Source organism: Eumetopias jubatus, unplaced genomic scaffold, assembly GCF_037043125.1.
Source record: "Eumetopias jubatus isolate StellerSeaLion01/CBP00866 unplaced genomic scaffold, mEumJub1_p1.0 scaffold_3, whole genome shotgun sequence".
In the NCBI taxonomy this organism is placed as follows: Eukaryota; Metazoa; Chordata; class Mammalia; order Carnivora; family Otariidae; genus Eumetopias; species Eumetopias jubatus.
This window is the reverse complement of record NW_028274809.1, coordinates 80136962-80163881: the sequence shown is the minus strand read 5'-3', so window position 1 is coordinate 80163881 and position 26920 is coordinate 80136962. Positions and strand designations below refer to the sequence as shown.

At 38.2% G+C, this 26920-nt stretch overlaps 1 protein-coding gene across 3 annotated transcripts in view; it reads right to left on the bottom strand.

The window, feature by feature from the left end:
- MMADHC (metabolism of cobalamin associated D) overlaps positions 1–23136 on the bottom strand; it is a 45307-nt gene extending 22171 nt beyond the window's left edge. Inside the window, exons 1-3 of one of the 3 annotated variants that reach the window (XM_028113088.2) lie at positions 23058–23136; positions 22450–22509; positions 17810–17954 (exon numbers count right to left, since the gene is read on the bottom strand). In XM_028113088.2, the coding sequence (XP_027968889.1) occupies positions 17810–17954; positions 22450–22458 (154 nt within the window). In that variant the 5' untranslated portion in view covers positions 22459–22509; positions 23058–23136. Of the gene's footprint in view, positions 1–17809; positions 17955–22449; positions 22510–22952 lie in introns of all 3 variants that reach the window. The other 2 variants (XM_028113089.2, XM_028113087.2) reach the window with 2 other exon arrangements.
- Between the last annotated feature and the right edge of the window lie 3784 nt (positions 23137–26920).

Sequence of the window (26920 nt, the reverse complement as noted above, 5' to 3'; positions counted from 1 at the left end):
TAGTCGTGATCTCTCCCCTTTCATTCTTAATTTTATTAATTTGGGTCCTTTCTCTTTCTTTTGGATAAGTCTGGCCAGTGTTTATCAATCTTATCAATTCTTTCAAAGAACCAGCTTCTAGTTTCGTTGATCTGATCTACTGTATTTCTGCTAATTCATTGTTATTTACTCTCATCTTATTTCTCTTCTAATGTGTGGCTTAGGCATCGTTTGTTGCTTTTTCTCTAGTTCTTTTAAGGTGTAGAGTTAATTGGTGAATTCGGAATTTTTCTATTTTTTTGAGTGAGGCTTGGATGGCTATGTATTTCCCCCTTAGGACCGCCTTTGCAGTATCCCATACTATCCCAGTTTTGGACCGATGTGTTTTCGTTCTCATTGGTTTCCATGAATTGTTTTTCTTCTTTGATTTCCTGGTTGACCCAAACATTCTTGAGCAGAGTGGTCTTTAGCTTCCAAGTGTTTGAATTTCTTCCAAATTTTTTCTTGTGATTGAGTTCCAGTTTTAAAGCATTATGGTCTGAGAATATGCAGGGAATAACCTCAATCTTTTGGTATCAGTTGAGACCTGATTTGTGACCCAATATATGGTCTATTCCGGAGAAAGTTCCATGTGCGCTCAAGAAGAATGAGTATTCTGTTGTTTTAGGGTGGAATGCTCTGTATATATCTATGAGGTCCATCTGGTCCAGTGTGTCATTCAAAGCTCTTATTTCTTTGTTGATTTTCTGCTTAGATGATCTGTCTACTGCTAACAGTGGAGTATTGAGGTCTCTTACAATTAACATATTGTTATCAATATGACTATTTTGTTTAACAGTTGGCTTATGTAGATGGCTGCTCCTATGTTGGATGCGTAAATGTTTACAATTGTGAGATATTCTTGTTGGATAGAGCCTTTAAGAATGATATAGTGTCCTTCTGTGTCTAACTACAGTCTTTAGTTTAAAATGTAATTTGTCTTATATAAGAATTGCTAGCCCAGCTTTCTTTTGAGGTCCGTTATCATGGAAGATGGATCTCCATCCCCTCATTTTGTCTGGATATATCTTTAGGTTCAAAATGAGTCTCTTGTAGACAGCATATGGATGGGTCCTGTCTTTTTATCCAATCTGCAACCCTGTGCCGTTTTATGGGAGCATTTAGGCCATTCACATTGAGAGTGATTATTGAAAGATATGAATTTATTGTCATCAAGTTGCCTGTGAAGACCTTGTTTTTATAGACTGTCCCTGTAAATTTCTATTCTATATCACTCTTGGGGTCTTTCTCCTTTTATAGAACCCCCCTTAATAATTCTTGCAGAGCCAACTTAGTGGTCACATACTCTTTCAGTTTCTGCCAGTCTTGGAAGCTCTGCATTTCTCCATCCATTCTAAATGACAGCCTTGCTGGATAAAGTATTCTTGGCTGCATGTTCTTCTCGTTTAGTACCCTGAGTATGTCTTGCCAGGCCTTTCTGGCTTGGCAGGTCTCTGTGGATAGATCTGTTATTCTGATGTTCCTCCCTCTGTACGTAAGGAATCTCTTCCCCCTAACTGCCCTTAAAATGGTTTCCTTGTTTCTATGATTTGCAAGTTTTACTATTACATGCCTGGGTGTTGGCCTGTTTTCCTTGATCTTGGGAGGTGTCCTCTCTGCCTCTAGGACATGAACGTTTGTTTCATTCCCCAGATTTGGGAAGTTCTCAGCTACAATTTGCTCAAATATATCTTCTAGTCCTCTCTCTACTCCCTCAGAGATTCCAATAATTCTATGGAACGTTTCATGGTGTCACTTATTTCTCTGATTCTATTTTCATGGATTCTGAGTTGTTTTCCCTGGCCTCCTTTTTTTCCGTTTTATTAATTGGTCTTCTAGGTCACTAATTCGTTCTCTGCTTTGCTTACCCTAGCTGTTACATTATCTAGATTGGATTGGATCTCATTGGTAGCATTTTTAAGTTTTGCCAATTCAACTTTCATTTCTGCCCTTAGAGACTCTATGTTGCCATTAATCGATTTCTCCATTCTAGCTACTGTCTTCACAATTGCTAGACTGAATTCCATCTCTCACATCTTGGTTATATCTGAATCCATTTGTAAATTCATGGCATAAGTCATAGTCTCTGAGTCTTTCCTATTTTGGGGTTCCTCCTCCTAGTCATTCTGTTGGTGGGTGGTTGAGGGAATGTACAGAGTCCAAATTATTGACCACAACCCAAGCAAGATGCACCTGTTTTATAGGGACTGGAGGGTTGCTGGCCTCTTGTTTTCCCAGCCTGTCTTCTGGGGGAGGGGCTTGCTGTGCTGTTACTCAGACAACCCTGTTTGGGCAGAGTTGCCCTGCCCCCCTGTGGCAGGGGATGGGCTCAGTGAAAACTGTTTTTTTTGGGCTTTTGTTCTCTGGCGGCTCTCCCTGGCGGCTTTCCGTGTCTCTTCCGAAAGTCAGAGCAGAAGATACCGTTTCCAACCCTCTGCCTCAGAGCAGAGAGATCAGTCTGTTCTTCAGTGAGCTCTCCAGGTCACACTATCTGTTTCTGTCTGCGCTGCTATAAACTGCAGGGTCCTGGGTTGTGCGCCCCTCAGCAGCGCTTCTAGTCCCCCCCCCCCCAGGTTGGGGCACATCTCTGCCCTCCATGCTTCTAAAACCACCAGCAGCCCCCAGTACACACGCACGGCCCCACTGCTCCGGTTTCAGTCCAGGTGACTGCCCTAAAGTCCTTTCCCCGTTGCTACTGGTCTGCAAGTCTGTGCCCTGTCCCCAGTGTGGGAGGCTATTACTCACTGGCGATGTAGGATCCCAACGGCTCGGCTCCCTCTCCCTTCCGTTTATCCTCTGATATCTGCCCACAGAATCATGGCTCCCCGCTTTGTACCTCAAAACCAACCGCCTGCTATATTCTGTTTGTAGAGATCCAGATCTATCTCCTTACATCTCAGGCTGATTTCGTGGGTGTTCAGAGTGGTCTGGTAGATATCCAGCTCAATTCCGGGGACCAGTTGGAATAGGGTCCCCTACTCCTCCACCATCTTTCCCCCCCTTCCCTCATGTATCTTTTCTAACTACAAAAGTATAAAACTGGAAATGAATCACAGGAAGCTATCTGGAAAGAACACAAATACAATCAGGCTAAATAATGTGTTACTATAACACTGAATGCACCTACCAAGATATCAAAGAAGAAATAAAAAATACATGAAGACAAAAATGAAAACACAATGGTCTAGAATCTTTGGCATGTGGCAATACCTCTTGTACGAGGGAAGATTATAACAATACAGATATACCTCAAGAAGCAAGAAAAATCTCTAATAAATGACCTAACCTTGTAACTAAAGGAGCTAGAAAAGAAAAAATGTGCAAAGCCAAGAGAAAAAAAGGAAATAATGAAGATGAGAGAATAAAATGGAGACAAAAAAAAAAAAAAAAAAAAACGGACAACACCCCCCAGCCCCGGGTTCAAAGGAACTATGACCTAGTTTTTTGAAAAGATCAACAAAATTGATCAACTTTTAGCCTGACTCACCAAAGGAGAGAAAACTCAAGTAAATATAATATTATGTAAAATTATATGCCAAAAGAATGGAGAACATAGCAGGAATGAAAAAATTCCTAGAAACATATAACTTTCCAAAACTGAATCATGAACAGAAAATTTAAACAGACCAGTTACTAGCAATGACACTGAATCAGTACTCAAAACATGCCTAACAAACTAAAGCCTAGGATCAGATGTCTTCACAGGTGAATTCTACCAAACATATGAAGAGTTAAAACCTATTGTTCTTAAAACTTCCAGAATAAAGAAGATGAAAGAAGCTTACAAATTCATATTCATATCAGCAATACCCTGATACCAAAAGCAGATGAAGATACTACAAAAAAAAAGTATGCGCCAATATCTGATGACAACAGATGGAAAGATCCTGAACAAAACATTATCAAAACAAACACAAACATACATTAAGAAAATCGTTCACTGGGCGCCTGGGTGGCTCACTCGGTTAAGCATCTAACTCAATTTCAGCTCAGGTCATGATCTCAGGATTATGAGATCAAGCCCTGCGTCGGGCTAAGCATTGAACATGGAACCTGCTTAAGATTCTCCCTTGGAGTACCTGGGTAGCTCAGGCAGTTAAGTGTCTGCCTTCAGCTCAGGTCATGATCTCGGGGATCAAGCCCCGCACTGGACTTCCTGCTCAGCTGGGAGTCTGCTTCTCCCTCTTCCTCTGTCTCTCCCCCTACACCCCACTGTTCATGTGTTCTCTAATAAATAAAATCTAAAAAAAAAAAAAAAATTCTCTCCCTCTCCTACCCCTGCTTGCACGCTCTCTAGCAAAAAAATAAATCTAAAAAAAAAAAAAAAATCATACACAGTGATCAAGTGTGATTTATTCCAGGTACACAAGCATGGTTCAGTATATGTAAATCAAAGCGATACATCACAGTAAGAGAAAGGACAAAAACCATATGATCATCTGAACAGATGCAAAAAAGTATTTGAAAGAGTGCAACATTTTTCATAATGAAAACTCTCAATATACTAGGTTCAGAGGGAACATACCTCAACATAACAAAGGGTATTTGTGAAAAATCTACAGCTAACTTCATTCTCAATGGTGAAAAACAGAGCTTTCCCTCTAAAATCAAGAATAGAATGAGGATGTCCACTCTCAGTAGTTTTCTTCAACATTATACTGGAAGACCTAGCCAGGGCAATCAGACAAGAAAAAGAAATAAGAGGTATGCAAACTAGTAAAGGAAATGTAAGATTTCCACTATTTGCACCTGACATAATACCATATACAGAAAACCCTTAAGACTCTACCAAAAAGTACTAAAACTGACAATTCAGTAAAGCTGAACAGAAAATTAATATAGAGAAATCTGTTGCATTTTCGTGCACTAATAATGAAGTAGAAGAAAGAGAAATTAAGAAAACAATCACATTTACAATCGTACCAAAAAGAATAAAATATCTAGGAATAAGCTCAACCAAGGAGGTGAAAGATCTGTACTCTGAAAACTATAAAGCACTCTTGAAAGAAATTGAAGATACTGCAAATAAATGGAAAGATATATGATATGCATGAACTGGCAGAGCCAATATTGTAAAAATTTCTCTATTACCCAAAGCAATCCACAGATTTAATGCAATCCTCGTTATCAAACTACTAACAGAATTTTTCAGAGAAATAAAAGAAATAATCCCAAAATGTATACAGAACTAAAAAGAAACTGAATAGAAAAAGCAATCTTCAGAAAGAAGGACAAAGCTTTAGGAAGCAAAATCTCAGAATTCGAGATATGCTACAAAGCTGCAGTAATCAAGACAGTATGGCAATGGCAAAAAAAAAAAAAAACATAGATCAGTGCAACGGAGTACAGAGCACAGAATTAAACCCACACTTACACGGTCAATTAACCTATGACAAAGCAGGAAGAATATACAATGGGGAGGGGCACATGGGTGGCTCAGTCAATTAAGTGACTGCCTTGGGCTGAGGATCTAATCCCAGGGTCCTGGGATTGAGCCCCACATCAGGCTGCCAGATCAGCTGGGAGTATGAACCTCCCTTGCCCTCTGCCCCCCAATTGTGCTCTCTTTCACTCTCATTCTCTCAAATAAATAAAATCTTTTTTTTTACAAAGAATATACAATGGAGAAAAGACAGTATCTTCAACAAAGGGTGATGGAAAACTGGACACCCACATGCAAAAAAAATGAAACTGGACCACTTTCTTATACCATTCCCAGACACAAACTCTAAATGGATTAAAAACATAAACATGAGACCTGAAATCATAAAACTCCCAGAAGAAAACATACACAGTAATCTCTTTAACATCAGCTGTAGGAACATTTTTCTAGATATGTGTCCTAAGGCAAGGGAAAGAAAAGCAAAACTGAACTACTACTACCACACAAAAATAAAGCTTTCAAAGAGAAATGAACCATTAACAAAGGAAAAAGACAACCTACTGAATGGGAGAAGATATCTGCAAGTGACATATCTAATAAAAGGTTAATATCGAAAACATATAAAGACCTTGTACAATGTCAACACCAAAAAAATTTCAAATGAATCCAATTAAAACTGGACAAAGGACCGGAATAGACATTTTTCCAGAAACAAACAGAGATGGGCAACAGACACATGAAAAAATGACCAATATCACTAGTCACAGGGGAAAGTAAAATGAAAACCACAGTGAGATATATTACCTGTCAGAATGGCTAAAATCAGAAACACAAGAAATAACAAGTGTTGGCAAGAATGTGGAGGAAAAGGACACTTCGTTCACTACTGGTGGGAATGCAAACTGGTGTAGCCACTGTGGAAAACATTATAGATGTTCCTCAAAAAGTAAAAAATAGAATTACCAAATGATCCAGTAATTCTACTACTGTGTAGTTAACCCTCCCAAAACACCCCAAAGCCTAATTCGAAAAGATACAGACACCCTTCTGCTTATTGCAACATTATTTATAATAGCCAAGATATGGAAACAACCCAAGTGTCCATCATAGATGAATGGATAAAAGAAGGTGTGGTGTATATATACAATGGAGTATGACTCAGCCCTAAAAAAGAATGAGATCTCACCCTCTGCAACAACATGGATTGACCTAGAGGGTATAATCATAAGTGAAATAAGTCAGTAAGAGAAAGACAACTATCATATGACTTCACTCAGGTGTGAATTTAAGAAACAACACAAATGAACAAAAAAACCCCTCAGACTCATAAGTACAAGAACAAACTGGCGGTTGCCAGAGGGGAGGCTGTTGGGCCACTGGGTGAAAGAGATAAAGGGTTTAAGGGTACACTTATCTTGAAGAGCACTGAGAAATACAGAGACCTGATGAATGATCATAGTGTACATTTGACACTAATAGAACAAAGTATGTTAATTATGCTTGAGTAAAAAAAAAATAAAAGTTATTTTAAATAGTATGAATTCCATACCTAATGCCAATATTTTTTTTAAGGCGTATTTATTTTTTAAGATTTTATTTATTTATTTGACAGAGACAGAGATAACAAGAGCAGGAACACAAGCAGCGGGAGTGGGAGAGGGAGAGGAGGCTTCCCTCTGAGGAGGGAGCCCGATGCGGGACTCAACTCCAGGACCCTGGGATCATGACCTGAGCCGAAGGCAGACGCTTAACGACTGAGCCACCCAGGCGCCCTAATGTCACACAATCTTAACATAAGTTAAGAGACTGAAGCTGTTCAAACAGAGTTAAATCACTGGTATGGTCAAAAGGAAGACTCTGTTTTGGCACTGAGGAAACAAGCTGGGAGAGAAACAGGGAAACTGGGTTGTTGTTTTATTTTCCTTTCAGTAATTAAGTTACAGTAATAAGATTTGTCCTATATTAAGCCCAGGTAAGCTAAAATACCTCTGCAGAGTCAACTAGTCACTCATGGGGAATAAATTAACTCTCCTGGGACAATGGGGTATGAATTAGTGACCTGGAAGAGGCAATTAATCTCATATGGATGAGCACTTGACTTCTAGACTGCTCTCTATTCATAGTTCCCTTGCGATCAAACATAGGTCAACATGCAATATATGTTGTTTTATGCACCTAAGCCCAAAGCTCTACACTGATTCAAGACAATAAAGTATCCACATGGCAAAAATTGTTTCAGCATACAGGAGAAAACCGGAACGCTGTTCAAAGAGTCCACAATGGAGATACAACACATATTAAAATTGAGACTATCGAAAGCTTTACAGTCATACAATATGAAATATGGAAAAATGTATTAAAAAATGAACTGACTGGATTTTTTCATATTTCTCTGCAGTATTTGGGACAAGGCATTGATGATCCAAAGTATCTATGAATCATAAAAGAAAAATTTAAATGTGTAATTATTTTATTAAGAATTTACATTCTAATTCTTTGAAAAGTAAGGTTATGTGGGTAGACACATTCATTAAACTTTAAGGTCATAGTAAGTAACAGAACCTTACCTTATAAAATAATTTATAGCCTTACAGGTAAGAAAAGAAAAAGGCACAGAGATATTGATCCATCTTGGGTCCCTGAAATCATCTAGTCCTACCTTTTATTTTTTTTAGATGAGAAAACTCAAGTCTTTAGAGTCTTAAGTAATTTGACCAAGGCCTGACTAAAATACCCATTTGCTGGGTCTTTGTCTGTTGAACTATTTCTCTAATTGGCAATTTCTGATAACTCAGCCAGGTGGTTTGGAAATTAACATTTTTTCTATAAAAAAGAATTTTCAAGTACAAGATGAGCTTTTATAAAATTAATTTTCCTTACATGATCATCTATTTTTAATGCAATCTTAATTAGGAACCCTCCCCCTTCTCAGAGAGGAATCTCTTAAGTTGTTCACAATACCCGTACTTCATTTGAGCAGCTCTGCTTCATTTATCATCTCCGTGATGATAGAAATGGTAAGTTCTGACTCACAGTGGTGCTAGAAGTAACAGAGAAAGGAAGGCCAATGCCGTTGATGTTAATAAAACACTGGATTTGCTCAATAATGTTTAGGCTTTATAATTACACAAGTAGGGCTATAAGAAAGCACCTTGATTGTTGAAATTCCTTACTCAACAATAATTTATGATCTGAGAACTCCTGGTTTTTCTATCAACATTTCTTTTAGAGCATGCAAGATCTCTTAGGAATGCGACTATCACATTATACCAAACGGGACAACTGAGATCTTGAGGGCTATTAATTTGATCTTGACCAGTAATTTCAAGCATTCTGTTATACACGGTGAGATACAGTTATCAAAACAGGTTACAGCATGCCCTTTGCTAGTTACAATCATCGCCTGCTCTCACTATATAAATACAAAAATCATCCAATAGTTTTTAAATTTTGTAATTCAGTTTTTAAATTTTGTAATTCCCTTTGCTTTTTATTTTATTTATTTTTAAAGGATTTTTATTTATTTGACAGAGACACAGTGAGAGAGGGAACACAAGCAGGGGAAGCGGGAGAGGGAGAAGCAGGCTCCTGGCTGAGCAGTGAGCCCGATGTGGGGCTCGATCTTGACCTGAGCCGAAGGCAGATGCTTAATGACTGAGCCACCCAGGAGCCCCTCCCTTTTCTTTTTAAATAATCAGCCCCAATATATGTGTACTCTGAATTAATAAAGTTTGAATTTTTATTCTGATGCCTTTCATGTCTGCTCCAATTCATGGAACTTACTACATGTCTAATTTTTGGAGGAGACAAAATTTGAGCTGGCCCATGAGAGGCAGGTCGGATTTGAATAGTGAGAAAAGATTATTATCCCAGGCCCTGGGAATGCACACACGGCTGTGAGTGCACTGCTTTGCCTAGAGCATCCTCGACATGCAAGGGAGGAAGAAGAGGCTAGCAAAATAGGCTGGGGCTGGACTGAAAGAATTTTCTGTCCCAGAATGACAAGTCTGCACTATATGCAATAGCATTAGACACTGAAAGTTGTTGAGTAGGAGAATAATTCCACACACTCAAGTTTGCAAAGATAAATCTGCTGGCATAGAGCATAAATTGTAGGAGAGAAGTATGAGAGGACTGCTACTGTAATGGAGAAGATCAAAGGGGAGAGAGACCTGAATTAGAGCAGCAGCTGTTAAAAATGAGAGAAGTCTTCCAAAAGTAGAATCAAAAGAAGTTGGTGGCTGAATGCTCCCTTTGCATTGCTCCCACATCCTCCCAACATGCAGCAATCCAAACAAACGACAGCGGTTTCCAGCCTGGGTGATCCATGATATAATATTAACAATAATAGTAGTAGCAACCACATTTCCATGGTGCTTACTGTGGGCCCAGCACTTGTCGAAGGGCTTTACACGTAATAATGAATTTAGCCTTCGTAATCACCCCATGAAATCAGTAGTGCAATTTCCATTGCACAGATAGGAAACCTGAAGCTAAGCGAGGTTAGAGGATGTATTCAGTCACAGGATCATGAGGGACAGCCAGGATTGGAACACCAGTGACCTGGCCCCAGAGTCTAATGCCTCTCCTGATGGTCCCATTAGCAAGTACTCCTTTGTGGGTTAAAGACCTTTTAACTTTAAATGTGTTGAAGTGGAAATGTTGGTGAATATTCAAATGGGAATACCTAGCTGGGAGGGGAGATGGGAATCTAAAATTCAGAGAATAGTCAGTATTGAGGAGACAGAATTGAATGCCAGGCGTAACTCACTCAACTCACCCGAATCCCTGAAACTCTCCATTACTGCATTTGGGATTAGAATTTAACTCACTGATTTTCCCTGCTCCAGGGGAGGGGACCTGCTCGGGTTGGTAGTGAGACAGTAAGACTTTCAGCCCCATTGGAAATAGTGCCGACAGACTTCCTCACCAGAGCCTGCAGGAGTAAGGGTCTGCTTATCTTTTGTTTTCTCTCACTGTAGTTCTAATAATCTGCTATCGGATCAAGTACTATATTCACTTCCATTTGGTTCTAGGAAATCAGGTGGCTCACGACATTTTCATGCTCATTTCAAAGTTCCAACCTGTTTTAGGCTACTGAAAATCTCAAACATCATGCCATGAAATACTGAGTTCAGGTATCTAGACACTCATCGGGTAATCAAAGAACTGCGTAGCATCATGGCTTTAAAAAAAAAGAGAGAGAGAGAGAGAGAGACAGAGAGAGAGCTTTGCAAACCACCTGGGTTTGGATCTCAGTTCTGCCACTCATAAGTTTTCCATTCTTGGACAAGTTACTTTCTGTGTTAACACCCATCTAATGGGAAGACTGTAAGGTTTAGAGGAAATGACATACACGAGTCATTTGTTACCTTTCCTACAAAAAAAGGTCAGTGAATTTTAGCTGCTATTATCTGATCTCTAAAGATGTACAATTTTGTGGACATATAAGCAGTAAAAATTATCCCCAAAATGTAGTTCCTATTTATTTATATGTTATTATGTATATATAAAAATATATATATAATTATATATGATTATATAAAAATATAATACAACCACTTCAAGACATGTTTGATAGGACGTTTTAGTACTTAATCTAACTGCAACTTTGGAGAGGGAAAAATAATACCATCACAAACAATTCAGGACATCCAAAACAAATAAGTGAAATACTCCCACCAGCTGTTAATACACAGATAGCGTGTTAACTGAGGTAATCATGGAATTCACTGCTTTAGATTTATTCAGCCATTACATGCCCAGAGATATTTGTCAGAAATTGTTTATTGGTGTTTTAAATAGTTTTCCATTAGTTCGGTGGGTAGTACTTCTAAACCCCACACACAGGCACTGGATCCAACAGAATTCTACGTCAAATATTTAAAAAAGATCTATACATACACATACTGTAAGAAAAAGAGGGATTTGAAAAGCATCCATATTTATAGTGATGGATGTTATGTGTTTGTGTAGTGAAGTCTTAAAAAGTCCTACCTGAGGCAAAATAGTTCCCTTTATGGAAATTTTGTTAGGTCATTGTAAAGGTCAGACCATTTGTTCACATCTATTGTGATGACTCGATTTATAAGTCAGTAAGGGATGAAATTAACGGGGTTTTTTGCACAGACGTTTTCTCTTGAGATTTACATAAGTAGCGCATCCAATATTCACAAAAACGGTATGGGGTAAGTGAACCTATCTCCAATTCATGAGGAGGAAATCAAACTCAGAAAAAAAAGGTAAGAATTAAGGCCACAAAGTTTTTAAGTAATGGGATAGGAACCGAAACCCAGGTTTTTTTCATATGAAAGTTCCCATCTTTCCTACTGCGTTGCCTTTTGAAAATCACTGGTCAAGCTTCTCACTTTTGGCAATAGCTTTTGTATATTTTACTGGAAGGAAGGGCTGTTGATGGTGGGGAAGTGATTTAAATGTCATTTAAAGTGATGTGAGGGGTGATTATTTTTAGGTATTTTTAGGTCGTAAATGGAAAGACATGATGGTACAAGATTATATGGCAGACTGTTCAGAGTGTGTTCTGCTGCCTTTGAAAACTACAAGTTCCAGAAGCCACTGAGTTCTGGTTTTAGAAGAAGATCACTATTTTCAGACCCACTAATAACATGTAGATGAAAGTAAAATTCTTAGAATTGCAACCCCTGGAATGATTCCTGAATAGTGGAATATCTTTATCATATATAATTCATATACTGTTCAACTTATACGGTGTACTGGAGATCCAGAATGTTATAAATACCTTAATCAGATTTTTGCTATTTACAAATTGATCATATGAATGAATTAGAAAGAAACGTATTGATGGTAGTCTTGATAAGTCTGAATGGCTCTGGTTGCCCTCCAAAAAAAAAAAAAATTACCAACGTTTATGTGCAGGTGTCCAAACACATACAATTAGGCACAAGTTTCATTTATTTCTCATATTATTCTATTATTTAGTAATATTTGGATGGTTAGAGTTACTATGAGATTCTTGTAATCTGTTGTAATTCTGTGTTTCTTCATCATCTTAGCTGGTATTCATACTAGACTTTTAAAGTTTGGAAGCGGAGACCCTGTTGTTATAAGTTAGATAATCATCACTACATTGAAGAAATATATTTTAAGGAGGGTTTTCTCCTTTCAGAAGAATGTTTTTAAATGCATAAAGTACATATATTAAAAAGTTGATTATTTTTAAATACATATATCGAAATATTTTTGAATGCTGTGATAGAGTATATGTGCTTCTTATGAAGGTTTAGAATTACAAGATCCCTGATTCTGAAGTATCAACAGTACAAACGGTATTGATATATTGGCAACAACTACACAGAGTGTCCCCGACTTACGGTGATTCACCTTAGGATTTTTCGACTTTACTATGGTGCAAGAGCAATACGCATTTGGTAGAGACCACACTTCGAATTCTGAATTTGGATCTTTCCCTGGGTTAAGTATAGGCAGTTCAATCCTCTCTTATGATGCTGGGCAGTGGCAGTGAGCCCCAGCTCCCATCTGGCCACTTGATCGTGAGGACAAACAACTGAAATACTTGTAATTACTCTATACCCATACACCATTTCACTTTCGGCCCAGCATTCAATCAATCACAGGAGATATGCAACACTTCATTAAACAACAGGCTTTGTGGGAAGATGATTTTGCCCAACTGTGGGATAATACAAGTGTTCAGAGCCCATTTAAGGTAGGCGAGGCTAAGCTATGAAGTGTGGCGGGTTAGGTGTATTAAGTGCACTTTCATTTTATGCTATGTTCAACTTACAATGGATTTATCTGGACATAATGCCATCCTAAGTCAAGGAAGATCTTTAATGTGATAGGAAAAGATCTGTATTTTCTGTTGGCGACAAGTCCCAGGAACTGCTACTCACACCGGATGTGTTGCTTATATTCACAATGAAAAGACATGCTAAATTTCAGTGGAATGTTAGTGAAAAGACAAATGTAATGTTTTCCATCCAAATTCATTCTATGCCTGGACCCCATGTCCAGAAAGGCTGTAAGTAATATGTTTTCTAAAAGTTTGTAGCAGCAATGATTATTTGCTGTTATTGTATGCTTTGGGGCTTCTACTACAATATCCTCATACTATTTAAAGTAGACCAAACAAGCTGATACAGGTTTTGTGTCTAACATGGTGAAAGGCTTATTTCTTAGGCATATAACACTAAGGCAGGTGGGTCTCCTCCATAACGTAATTCAAGGGCCCAGACTTCTTCCATCTGTGTCTGCATTCGCATCTAGGGCCTTGCTGTTGTCTAAATTCCGCAGATGGAAGGGGAAGAGGGTGTGAAAGCAGTACTCCAGCTTCTTAAAAGCTTTGGCCCAGAGTTGGCCCACACCACCACCACCACCCCCGTTTCCTTTGGTAAGAATTAGTCACATGGCCCCATGTGGGCATCACTTCCCGGTAACAACCCTATACAAGGAGTGGAGAGCACAAAATTTGGGTGACAGCTGTATCTACCACAATCAAGTTTTCTCTTAGAGCTTTTATATGGTAGAGCTGAGGAAAGTTTTCCCAATACTGGATCACCCTTCACATTCCTGAGATGAACCGTACTTGGTTTTGGTGGGTGGTTGTTTTTCTAAATTGTCGAGCTGGACGAGAGGAAAAACAAACAAAAGCCACTGGGAGGTAGGTCTTGCTCTGCAAATGGAAGCACCTAAGCTGCAAACCTAGGAGTCATCTTGAAGTGTCCTTCTCTTTCCTCCTCAAAGGTGATCTATCAGCTACTGCTTCCTATTTATTTTACCTCCTAAGTACTACTTAAATCCGACTGCCCCTGCCACAGCTTCACTTCAGATCCTCATCAATTCTTTCCTGGATGACTTCTCTAATAGCCTTCTGACTGAACATTTGGCCTCCGGCTTTGTCCCTCTTCCAGGGCCATCTTCTCTACCAATGTTCTCAAATTCTGAAAACTTCACACCTCTACAAGTAAACAAGCTGAATACACATCTCAACACATGCACTTTGACTCGTTATAAGTTATGTATGCTTACTCTTTCACCATTTTGTTTGTCCTAAAATGGTATGATTTTAAAATGGAGATTAAAACATAATTAGGAGTTTTAACATGATCTTCCCCATCCAGTGATTACTTGATACACACCTGTATCAGTCTGGGTTCTGTCAGGCTAAGAGACGCTAGAATATTACAGGACTAGGGGATCACCAGAAGAATTACGCCTTACCTGGGTGAGGCAGAAGCTGGGAAGTGAAGGTCTGTCTGCAAAGGGGTAGTCAGAGGGTCGGAGAAACAGTCTCTGCCTCAACTCCAAGCACAAAACCTGGGGTTTCCAGGAGTCTGAGAAGGAACAGGTCTGACCACAACGAGGACTTTAAAAGAGGAGCTCCCACACAGGTCTCCAGAAACAGCTCTGTAGGACTATCCCGTGACTCCCATAACCCTTCTGAGTATAACGGACTGCGTTTCACCTGTGCCTGCTAGATCGCCACAAGTACCTCTCATCAGAAAGCTAGTGCATAACTACTGGGAAGGCAGCCTTAGGAGAGAGGAGACGTGGTGGTGCCACTTGACGACAAGCATTCCAATGCAACATACTTGGAATACGGCCATCTCGGGTCGAAGACAGATACTCTAATCTGGACTGAGAGTGATTTTTCTAAAACGCACCAGAGTTGGTCTTACTCAAAATCCTTCCACGGCTTTCTTTTGCCTCCAGTAGTTGTTTTGTTTTTTGTTTTTTGCTTCCAGTAGTTTTTTAAATCATTTCAGCCTTCCAAACTTTTATTTGCATACTTATATGAGAGCATAAACAAATAAAATATAATTTTTATTGTAAGACTTGGTTGAACAGTGGGAGAGCATTGGAAGCTTCTTCTATACCCTTATTGTCTTTTAGTTTCCCCTTCTAGGGAAATATCCAGAGCCCCATAGAATTTCTTTAGAAACCACCATCCTAAATGGTGACATCCAAAGTCATCAGCAAGCTGCATAGGGCCCTCTGTCATCAGCCTCCAGCCTAACTTTCAGTTAATCTTCTAATAGCCTTCAGGCCACCCTGAATGGTAACATTCCCAATTTAATTATTCATATCGCAAAGGTTTCCCTTGGCATTTCTGCTCTCCTTTACTTGGCATGCTTCTCTACCTTGTCTGTCAGGTATATTTGTATTCACAAATCATCACTACCTCCAGATCATTCTTCCTGACCCTAACAATCTTCTCCCTATAAGTACAACATTCAACACAAAGGAGGGCTCCAGAGTGCTTGATGTCATGAGTTGAGGAGGCATGAGTTGAGCTACCTTTGAAAATCCTCCCCAAAAGATATATCTCCTACCTGCAGTCTTCATTTCTCAATCGGTGAGGAAATAGAATCACATATATATATATATATATGTATATATATATATATATACAGTTGTACACATAGTGTACAACTTCATTTTTGGTGTTGTTTTAATGATGTATATAGTTTTACCTCTGCTTTTGTGTGGATGTGCGGGTGTGATTTTGTCAAAACCAAGATGTCTTTTGAAATTTCTCATTAAGATATCTTGCTTTTGCTGGCGAAAAACTGAAAATCATTACAAAAATGACAAAACAAGCATTCTGTAAGTATGATATCCATAAATTCATACTACAGCATTCTCATACCAGTCAGAATGGCTAGAATCCACAAGTGTTGGAGAGGATATGGAGAAAAGGGAACCCTTGCACTATTGGTTGGGAATGTAACCTGGTGGAACAACTGTGGAAAACAGTACGGAGGTTCCTCAAAAAATTAAAAAGAAAAACCAGACAATCCAGAAATTCCACTGTTAGGTATTTACCCAACAAAAATGAACATGGTAATTCGAAAAGATATATGCACCTCTATGTCTACTGCAACATTATTTACAATAGACAAAATATGGAAGCAAAAGCTGTTTATGGACAGATGATGAATCAAGAACATGTGTGTGCACTATATATACACAGAATGGAATGTTACTCAGCCATAAAGAAAGAATGAAATCTTGCTCTTTGCAGTAACATAGATGGAGCTGGAGGATATTATGCTCAGTTACAACCGGCAGAGAGAGAACAACAAATACTAAGTGATTTCACTTTTATGTGGAACCTAAAAAATGAACACAGAAACAAGAAATCAAAAAGCCAGAAGAGACTCATAGATACAGAGAACAAACTGGTAGTTGCCAGAGGGAAGGGGAGTGGTGAGATGGCCAAAGTAGTTAAGTGGTTTAAAAGGTACAAACTTTCAGTTATAAAATAAGTATGTAACGGTGACTAAAAGTACAGCACAGGGAATATAATCAATAATTCTGTAATAAGGTTGTATAGTGACAGATGTAACTACGCTTATCACTAATAATGGCACTGTGTAATCTATAAAATTAATAAATTACTACATTGTACACTTGAAACTAACGTAACACTGTGAACTATACTTCAGTAACATAGCCAGTAATTTCCTGGACATAGGCTATGGAAACATTTTTCTAGATATTTCTCCTCTGCAAGCAAAAGAAAAGCAAAAATTAAACTACTGGGACTATACTGAAATAAAATGTTTTTGCACAGTGAAGCAAACAATCAACAACAAAAAAAAGGCAACCTAGTGAATGGGAATATCTGATAAGGGGTTAACATCCAAAATATATAAAGAACTTAACACCAAACCAAACCAAACAAAAAACCTATTAATGGGCAGAGGGCATCAGCAAACATATTTCTAAGGAAAACATATAGTTGGCAGGCACATGAAAAGATGTTCAATATCACTAATCATCAGGGAAAGGCAAATCAAAACCACAATGAAATATCACCTTGTACCTGTCAGAATAGCTAAAATAAATATAAGAAATAACAATGTTAGCAAGGATGTGGAGGAAAAGAAACTCTTGTGTACTGTTGGTAGGAATGCAAACTGTGTAGACACTGTGCAAAACAGTATGAGATTTCTCAAAAAATTAAAAAACAAAGTTATCAAATGATCTAATAATTGCAATACTGGGTATTTACCTAAAGAAAATGAAAACATACACAAAAAGATATACACACCCCTATATTTAACACAGCATTATTTATAATAGTCAAGATATGGAAGTAATCCAAATATCCATCCACAGATGAAGGGATAAAGATGTGGTATATAAATATACACAATGGAATATTACTCAGCCATAAAAAATAATTAAATATTGCCATCTATAGCAACGTGGATGGATGTATAATAGTAAGTGAAATAATTTAGTCAGAGAAAGACAAATACTATATGATTACACTCATGTAGAATTTAAGAAAAAAGAAAAAAGGGACAAAAACAGACTTTAATACAGAGAATAAACTGGTAGTTGCCAGAAGGGAGGTGGGTGTTTTGCAACAAGTAAATCATAGTAACTTTTACTTACATATATCTGGAGGTGCAGGGGCCACATGAGACTCATCAGAACCTGAAGATCCTGCAGTTGAAAAGGCTTTGGGATTGACAACCCTTTTAACTAAAGAGCAAAATCCGGGGAGATAGGAAACCAGTCTGGCTCTACTATAGAGCACCTAAGAATAACACAAAAATTAACATTATTTGTTCTGGATATATGTGTTATACTTACATGGACAATCTCTGGCAAATCCTCACACTGCAATGTATCTTTCAAAACCAAATCTTATTCTATTATTGAGCAACTACCATACAACAAGCATTATGTGTATAATTTTAAAAACAAATCTATTAAAAAAACCAAACAATAATTTACTTTGTGTAAAAGTATATGGCCTTTCCAATAAAGGCCTGAATCAAGAGTGCCACACTAGAGAGAATAGGAACCTCTAAAAGTTGCCCTATTTGGGAACAACACTAAAAAAGTAGTACAAATAAGATTTTTCTCGTGTTAAGTAAACTTCAACACCTTTAGTACAAAGCTTTGTGCTAAATTTTTTGCTCCTATGTTAATTTCCTGGACTCTGAGGTCAGTTACAACGGGTGAATGTGTAGAAACTTCTAGCAAAATACTTGGGTCAGAGTAATTTGTTTTTTTTTGTTTTTTAAAGATTTATTTGAGAGAGAATGTGTGAGCAAGCGCGTACACACACACACACACACACACACACACACACACACACACACACACACACACACACACACACACACACACGCATGCACAGGGAGAGGGGCAGAGGGAAAGAAAGAATCTCCAGCAGACTCCCCATGTGCAGCCAGATACAGGGCTTGATCTCAAGACTCTGAGATCATGACCTGAGTGGAAACCAAGAGTCTGATGCTTAATTGACTATGCCACCCAGGTGCCCCGGGTCAGAGTAATTTAATGCAGAGGTTCGCAAACTATAGCTGAATATATTTATTTATATATTGTCTGTGGCTGCTTTCATGCCATAATGGCAGAGATAAGTAGTTGCACAGAGACTATATGGTACAGAAAGCCTAAAATATTTACTTGTATGTCCCTTCACATTAAAAAACAAAAATGCCAACTCTGAGTTTAGTAGAAAATATGTAAGAATAAATTCCATATTATCTGTGCATGCTATTAAAAGATTTAAACAAAAAATCCTTGAGGGAGGAGGAAAAAGTTTCATAGAGAATAAACTAGGTTTTGAAGAAACAGAAGAAATTTGCAGAGAAAAGGGGCATTTCAATGGGTGACTTTCAGGAACAGATGTATAGTCATAAAAGGTATATTCAAAAGTGTGATAAATTCAGTGAGGTTAGATATTTAAGGGAGTGCAGTAAAAAACAGGCTTGAAAGTTAAGTTGTGGGAAATCATAAAAGGCTTCATATTTGACATAGTAAAAGGCTTGTTACATCAAGACAATAATCAGAATTTTAATCTGGAGGCAGGGAAGAATAGAGGGGCAGAATGTTTTTAGGAATGTACCACTTAGGGCAGGATGGACTGGAGTGGGATTAGAGAATGGGGATTGGAGTGGTATGAAAACTACCAGGATGTTCAAATAGTCTAGCCATTTGATACTTAGAATCATTCCTTTTTCCCTTTCACAAAGTAGTCTGAATTCCAACACGTGTTCTTTTTTTTCATCATAAGTACAAGAGAACATCCTAACTTGTTTTTCTACCTCTCTGGCATAATTTCTTACTAACTTTACCCACCTTTCCCTTTTCTTTAGTCATATAAAAATATCTGCAACATTTCCCATATTTCTCTACCTTCTTTTATACTGCCATAAGATTTGTTCTGCTAAAATGCCCCTTTCCCTCTCCTTCTAGGTCTAGCAAATTTCAACTCTGTCTTCAAGACCTGGATAAACAGAACCTTCTTTATGTATCTCCTAAGTATAAGACCTGTCTCCAGAGTACTCTAGCCACCTGAAAATTTAAGTATCCTTCCTTGGGTCAGGACCCAACCTGCCCAAAGAGATAAATGTGGTAATTATTAGATTTTAACCTACTAGACAAACTCAGACTTTTGGGTGATTCTATAATTTAAATTTACCTTTACAAATGAAGACATTTACATTTAACAGAATATGGCTCAGGATCTAAAGGCAATATAAAATTTTAAACTCCAAAAAGATTTGGAGCAAGCCCTCAAAATGTAAGAGGCTCAATAAGAGATTATCTGAAAGGGGCAATAAATATTAAATAGCAAATAATCAACAGATGTTAGTTACTATAGGCTAGGTTCTGTGCTAAGTGCTTTACATGCACTGTTTTACTAATTTCCACAACATACTTCCATATACCATTAAAATTAAAGTATGATTATCAAAATATTATGTGATAATAAATTGCTTGACAAGCAAAAAAGGAAAAGAAATATTATCCAAATTATTTCAGCAATTTCCTAATATTATTAAGGATTATTTTAACCTGTGAGTGCCACGGCCACTAGATTCTACTTTAGATTTTTTTCCTTGATGGTAAAGCTTTTTACAAAAGTTATAATAAAATGTGCGTTTTGTTGCCAATCTAAGAAAATCTCATCACTGAATTTCATGTTATTTTATTTCTTTATATTTCATTTTAATGGCAAAATAATCCAGTATCTAATTTGTCCACTAAAAGGAATAGCTGACGACAGTGTTAATGTGTCTCAAGTTTCCCCTTTAGCATACAGGGTCCTCAAATTCAGTACTTGGCAGATTTTAGGACATTGGGTCAGCTGGTAAATATAACTAAATATGACAGCCAATAAATAACTCAAAAATTAGAATAGCCAGTTTATTTTAGTACGAGGACAAGTATGATTTTGTGTATGACTACTTCAAACCTAGGATTCTAGACTTGGAAAGATGACAGGTTATTAAAACATAATTTTAAAATCCTTATTAGTATAAAAAGAGAAACTGTCTTCTAGGCATTGTTTTAGGATTAAGTCCTGCTTTTGGTCATGTGAGCAGAAAATAGGGTCTATACCAAAGACTGAAAACTGGTTATCTAGGAAATTCATCCATATCCATCTAGGAAATTCATCCATATCCATCTATAGACATTTTTGTGTGGTCCACACTGTTATAAAAAAATGTGAATTGGATATAAACATTGAGAAATTACAGATTTCACAAAAAAAGTCCAGATTTTCGGCTGTTCTTGAAAACTCAGAAGAGCTGGCAGCACTGGATTCATATTCGCAAATGGCATTAGTTAGCAATAAGTCACCATAGCTAAGGAAAGGTTGCTCCTGTTATACTAGAAATGAAAATTTCAGTTTGTCAAAGTTCCCACCAAGGCATCTTAATTTACTGTCCAGCTTCTGAAGCACAGACATTTATGACTCTTGCTATGTACGCTAACTAGTTGAAGACACACATACTTGCCTATTTCATAACTGACATCCGTTCAGTATTTACAATGCATATGAACACAAATTTTTAAAGTATATTTTAATATTAAAATTTATTCCATATGAACTTCTAACAATTAAAGGATTTATGAAAACATCTTTCAAAATATTCACGCTGCTGAACTAATTCATTTAAATCAAAATAAAGCCAGGTTAAACATTAGAATTCTATTCTAGTTACTTTGAGAGTACCCCATGCTTCTTTTACAACATTCCCTTTCTGTGGTTCTGGCTAAGTAAAAATTCATGTTAAAATGGGTCCAAGACTAGTGGTCTACTTTTATGACTTGTCCCTAAAGTCACGTCAATAGACAGACTCTTAACATATCATGTTCAGTTACAGGAATATTATCCTAACTATTGCCATATTAATCCTAACACAGCTTTTGATTAAACGACCACAACTTAAAGAATCAAATCTAAATACTGAGTGTGACATTCAAGGCTATTACTCGATTTCAACTCCATAATCCAACCTTATTTCCCCCTAATCGCTTTCACATATCCGACATTGCAGAAGGCAAAAATTACTTCTTGATTTTTGAAAGGGAAGGTGTCTCTAAATATGTCTGTTCTTCCATTCAAATGTCCGATTATCTAAATCCCACCATCTTTCAAAACACAAATTAAATGCTTCTCTGAAGAAGGGATCCCAAACCCCTTATTTCTCCTCTTCACAAAGCTTTGAATCTGCACGTAGCTTTGTGTAGCTTAATTGTAGCTATTTCATGTATGTCTACTGTCCCCTACTATGAAGTCCTTATAGTAGGATAAGTCTAAACTGGAGACTTACAATCAGTATTTCTGGTCTATGTGAATCATATCTCTTGCTCTCATTCTGTAGGATTTGGAAGGTTACTTGCTAGACTGAAACTGTTTACAAAACCTTCAGTTTAGCCACCAAAGAAATAAAAAATAGCTTAAAAACAGATTCTAAATATTTACTGAAATGTCTTTTAAAAATACTGAAAAGATGTTGGCATTGAATTTATTTCCAAAAATGAATTTGTAGAAACAAGTACACGAGTGTCGTAGAAAATCTTTGTGTTCAAACTACCTTCAAAGCATGCCAACATAATTTCATACCCCTTGCTTCCCTTGACATTTTTTCATACACTACGTCTAAGCACAAGAAACATGCCACCAATGCCACCATAATTAAACCCATCCCTCCCTTTCCTAACAAGTTCCCAAACCACTATACTGCTTAAGAGACTAATTTACTCACAGTGGCCATTTCCAGCGGGGAGGGCAGATGCAAAATATCTTTGCTTTCGTAAAGTTATTCCTGAGAACGGACAAAACAAAACAGGCTAGTGACCGATTAAGCTCTAACAACACACAACTCGGGTAACGTCCACTATCTCACTATGTGTCGCTCACCACGACCGAAGTCCAAGCTCTCCCCATAACCCAAGAAGGCTAGAAATGGCCCCCAGCCCCTACAGGGCACAGATCCCTGCCCAGAGGAGGCCGCGCAGTACTCAGCCCTCCCGGTTTGGGCCCCCAGCCCCCGCCCCGAAAGCAACTCGGACCAGATGAGGGCGGGGAACGAGGAGCCGGTGGCCGAGACAGAGTTCGAAGCAGGTATTTTAACACAGGACAGAGCTTGACAACAGCTCCAGACAGGGGTTCCCTCGAATGGAGCTGAAGGTGAGGAAGCGAAAAACAGCCAACAGAGTGACAGAACTAGGGAGAGCGACAGGGACCCTGTCGGAATACGGGCAATACCGAGTGCTGTGGCACCAAGAAGACGGGCGAATTTGGAAGGGCTAACGCGGGCGGAAACCATCCGTACCAGCCCCGCCGCCCTCTCGAGCGGTCCCAGATGCTCACTTTTTCCGCCGTCAAAATGGCTGCGGCGACGGCCTCAGGGGTGGCGACGAAGCAGGCAGTGACCAGGCTGAAGAAGTTGCTTCCGAAAGCATCGATGCGAAGGATCGTCGAATTGATGATGCGCACGCGCACTATTGCCCCGTAGAGTCTACCTTCCATTGGATAGTCGCTGGCAAACACGTAGGAGGAGAAAAGGTGAGGTGGGGTGACGTGAAAGGAGGAGTGTTCCTGATCTGGGTTGAGGGCTCATTTCATTTCTTTCAACTCATTGATCCATTTGAAGATTCCTCAACCCTAAGGCTTTCTTACTGCCGCCGAGAGATACAATCTTAAGTTCTTTATTTATATCATAGTAGTTTTTTCACGAATCACTGTTTTTGAGCATAGGGCACTTAGGTTTTTCTATTTGTGTCCCAGGCCCTTAATAGGCTCAATAAATATATAGCAAACGATTTATTTATAAACAATATAATATTTTCATTGTCAATTGTTTTTTAATTAACTGAAGTCCCTACTTTATTCATACCAATATTTCTGGGTAGGTAATGTTAGGCAAGTTGGTCTCTATGTTTTCATTTCCTCGCCTGTAAAAGGGGAAAAATAATAGTGCTTGCTCCACACACTGTAAGGATTAAATGAGTTTATATATAGCTAACACTTATATAGCATACACATGTACACACACACCTCGGAGCTTGGGAGTCACAGAAAGGCTTCTAAGAAAGGACCACTGAGCTGAGTGTTGAAGTTACTTACAACTCGTTTTTTCAGGCCTTGTAATTTTTCTTTGGTTTACTTGTCCAGGTTATATAAGAGGATTGCTGGTTGAATGATGATTGTAAGCTTTTTGAGATCAGGAAGCATATGCTATTCATCTTTGCCATGATAGAAATCATCTGTCAGGTACAGGTGGGAGATAAAAGGAGTCGGTGGTCAGTATGGCAAGAGGCTGTCAGGAGTAACTTCATAGCAGAGGTGATGCTTGTACTGTGTTTTGAAAGATGAATGGGTGTTTGCCTGAATGCCAAGAAAAGACGTGGAGGGGTGAGGACACTTCAGGCAAAGGGAGCAGTGGGAACAGAGCTGTGGAATCTGAAACACTGTGCACATTTGGGGAGATCTATAAGTAGTCAAGGGAATGAGTTTGGCATGGACAGGGGCCAGATCATAGCCTTCGATGTAGTACTAAGATAGATGTAATCCTGGAAGCAATGAGAAGCAACTGGGAAGATTGAAGCAGAGTCATGGCATTATCAGATTTGTATCTTGGGAAGGTCTTGCCATTTAGAGGATGGGTTGGAAGGGTGTGTGAAGATGACTCCTAAATTTTTGACTTAGGATATTTGGTGAATAGAGTTGCTTTTTCTTTATTGGGAATTCAGTAATATTAATATTTGTGGAATGTATACTATGTGGTGGCACTTGGATAGGGATTTTCACATTATTTGTTTTAATTCTCATAACAATATAGAAAATAGAGGTACTATTTTCCTCATGTTAAATATGAAGAAGAAATGAAAGCAGAAAGAGGTTAAGTATATTTCTGAAGCTTCCAGGGCTGGACTTAAATCTAGGACTTAAACCTAACTTAAATGTTAGGTTCAAAAAGTGTTCTCTTTCCCACATGTATTGTCCTCCAGGAGAACAGGTGTTTGGAGAAAGATGAAGAGTTTGGTTTGGGATATCTTGGGTTTTAAGATGTCAAAGGGCATTAATGTGGAGTTGCCAGTAAGTCATTTGAAAGTAGGCCTATTGCTCAGGAAAGTGGTTTTTGTAGGAGACAGAGATTTGAGGGTCCTTGACATATGGGTAATAACTCAAGCCATGGGAACCCCTTAACCGGAAGTTTGCTTTATGGGAAGGGAGAAAGGTCTGTGACACTCCTGAAAATTTATGCAAATTTTTGTATATTTGTAAGTAGATTCATTTTTTTTCCATAGGGAGAGCGTGCATAGCTTCTTCAGATTCTTTTTTTTTTCTAAGATTTTATTTATTTGAGAGAGAGAATGACAGAGAGAGAGCACATGAGAGGGGGGAGGGTCAGAGGGAGAAGCAGACTCCTTGCTGAGCAGGGAGCCCGATGTGGGACTTGATCCCGGGGACTCCAGGATCATGACCTGAGCCGACGGCAGTCGCTCAACCAACTGAGCCACCCAGGTGCCCGATTCTTAAAGAAGTTCATGACTGAAAGTTCAGGAACTACTAGTGTAGAGTATAAAAGAAAAAGGGCAAAGTCAGAATACTAGGAAATATTAATTAAAGGGGTAACAGAAGAAAATCTAGCAACAGAGACTGGCAAGTTTCAGTCAGAAAGTAGAAGGAAATCAGGAGAGAGTATTCTAGACATCAAGAATTATTGCTATTATTGCCCCATATTATTAGATGCTACAAAAAGATCTTATTGAGGTTCATCTTATTTGATAAATCCAGCAACAGTGACTTTGCCAGAGGAATTTCTGTGGAGTGGGGTGTGTGTGGGGGGGTGGAATTTTGATAACTGTGTATTCAGAGGATGAAACAGAAACTTCTTGAGGACAGAGACTTTATATGTTTGTTCACTGTATTCCTGGGACTTTACTGTATTCCTGCCACAGAAAGGTGATCAATAAATGAGTGTTGAATAGATGAAGTGTGGATCATTAATAACAAACTACTATTAACAACAGCTGCTTTTTGTTGTTCTGTTTCCAGGCTCCATACCTCCATAACATCTATCTGTCTAACAACTGGGCTGGGAGAGTAGTAGTGTCTATACTGCGTAAGTGAAGAAACTGAGACTCAGGCTAAGCAAACTCCTCGATGCCGTACAACTACATGTAGTGGTGAATGTGAGACTAAACCTTGGATTTGTCTGGCTCCGAAATCTCTATGCCTTCCACAACAATAAAACTCAGAAGACAAAGAGGTGAGTAGCTGTCTCTCAACTTATTTCATTTTCCACTTGTCTATTTGCCTTCTCCCTTTCACTCTGTCTTGGATTGTTCTTATTCTTCAGAGGAGGACGTTCGAAGAACTGTAAAAATTAATCCATTCACCAGATTATGAGGTTATTCAGAGACCAGTATGTAATCCTTGGGGGTTTTCTTTCTCATCTCACTCTTATAGCTGCCTGCATTGATATTTTTTGGTAAACATATGGCTTCCCATTTATTCTAGAAACACTAATTCTCAATAACAAAAGATGTATACTTACGCAAACTAAGGAATATATAGTAATCACTAAGTGCTCAACTTGGCAATTCTGTTGTATTGCAGCTAGTTCTTTCTGTAAAGACAGTAGGATTATAAAACCAAAAGACAAAATGGACTATTTTCTGCTCAGCCAAGCATATCTAAAGCACATTAGAAGTTTGAAGACAATATTTTATGTTATTTTAAAAAATGCTACATGGAACTATTACCTGGTTAAATTAAATAGAAATTTAAAAAAGGGTGTGGATAAAAGTAAAAATCTGTGAACACTTGGTTTTTATTATTTGACTCAGTCACAGAACTCAACTATTAAGAACACATCTTTTTAAGTTGCCCACACCAGTGATGCACTATCTCTTTAGTATTTGACACATTAAGATAGACATATATTTTAGCGATTTCTAGAAAACTCAAGCTTTTCCTGGAAACATCTTGTATCTTCTAGCCACCTATTGCTAGGTGGCAACACATGAATATTATAGAATATTATAGAGAGTGAATGACGTGTATCTCTAGGACATACTGGAAGAGAGGCCTTCTATTTAATATTTTGGTTTTTAGTTTGGATGTGATACATACAATCCCTGAACTTTAATTGTGATATTAGATATAACAATTATCTATCTGCTCATCTCTCTGCCTCCCTGTTATTACAATGGCGACCATGATAT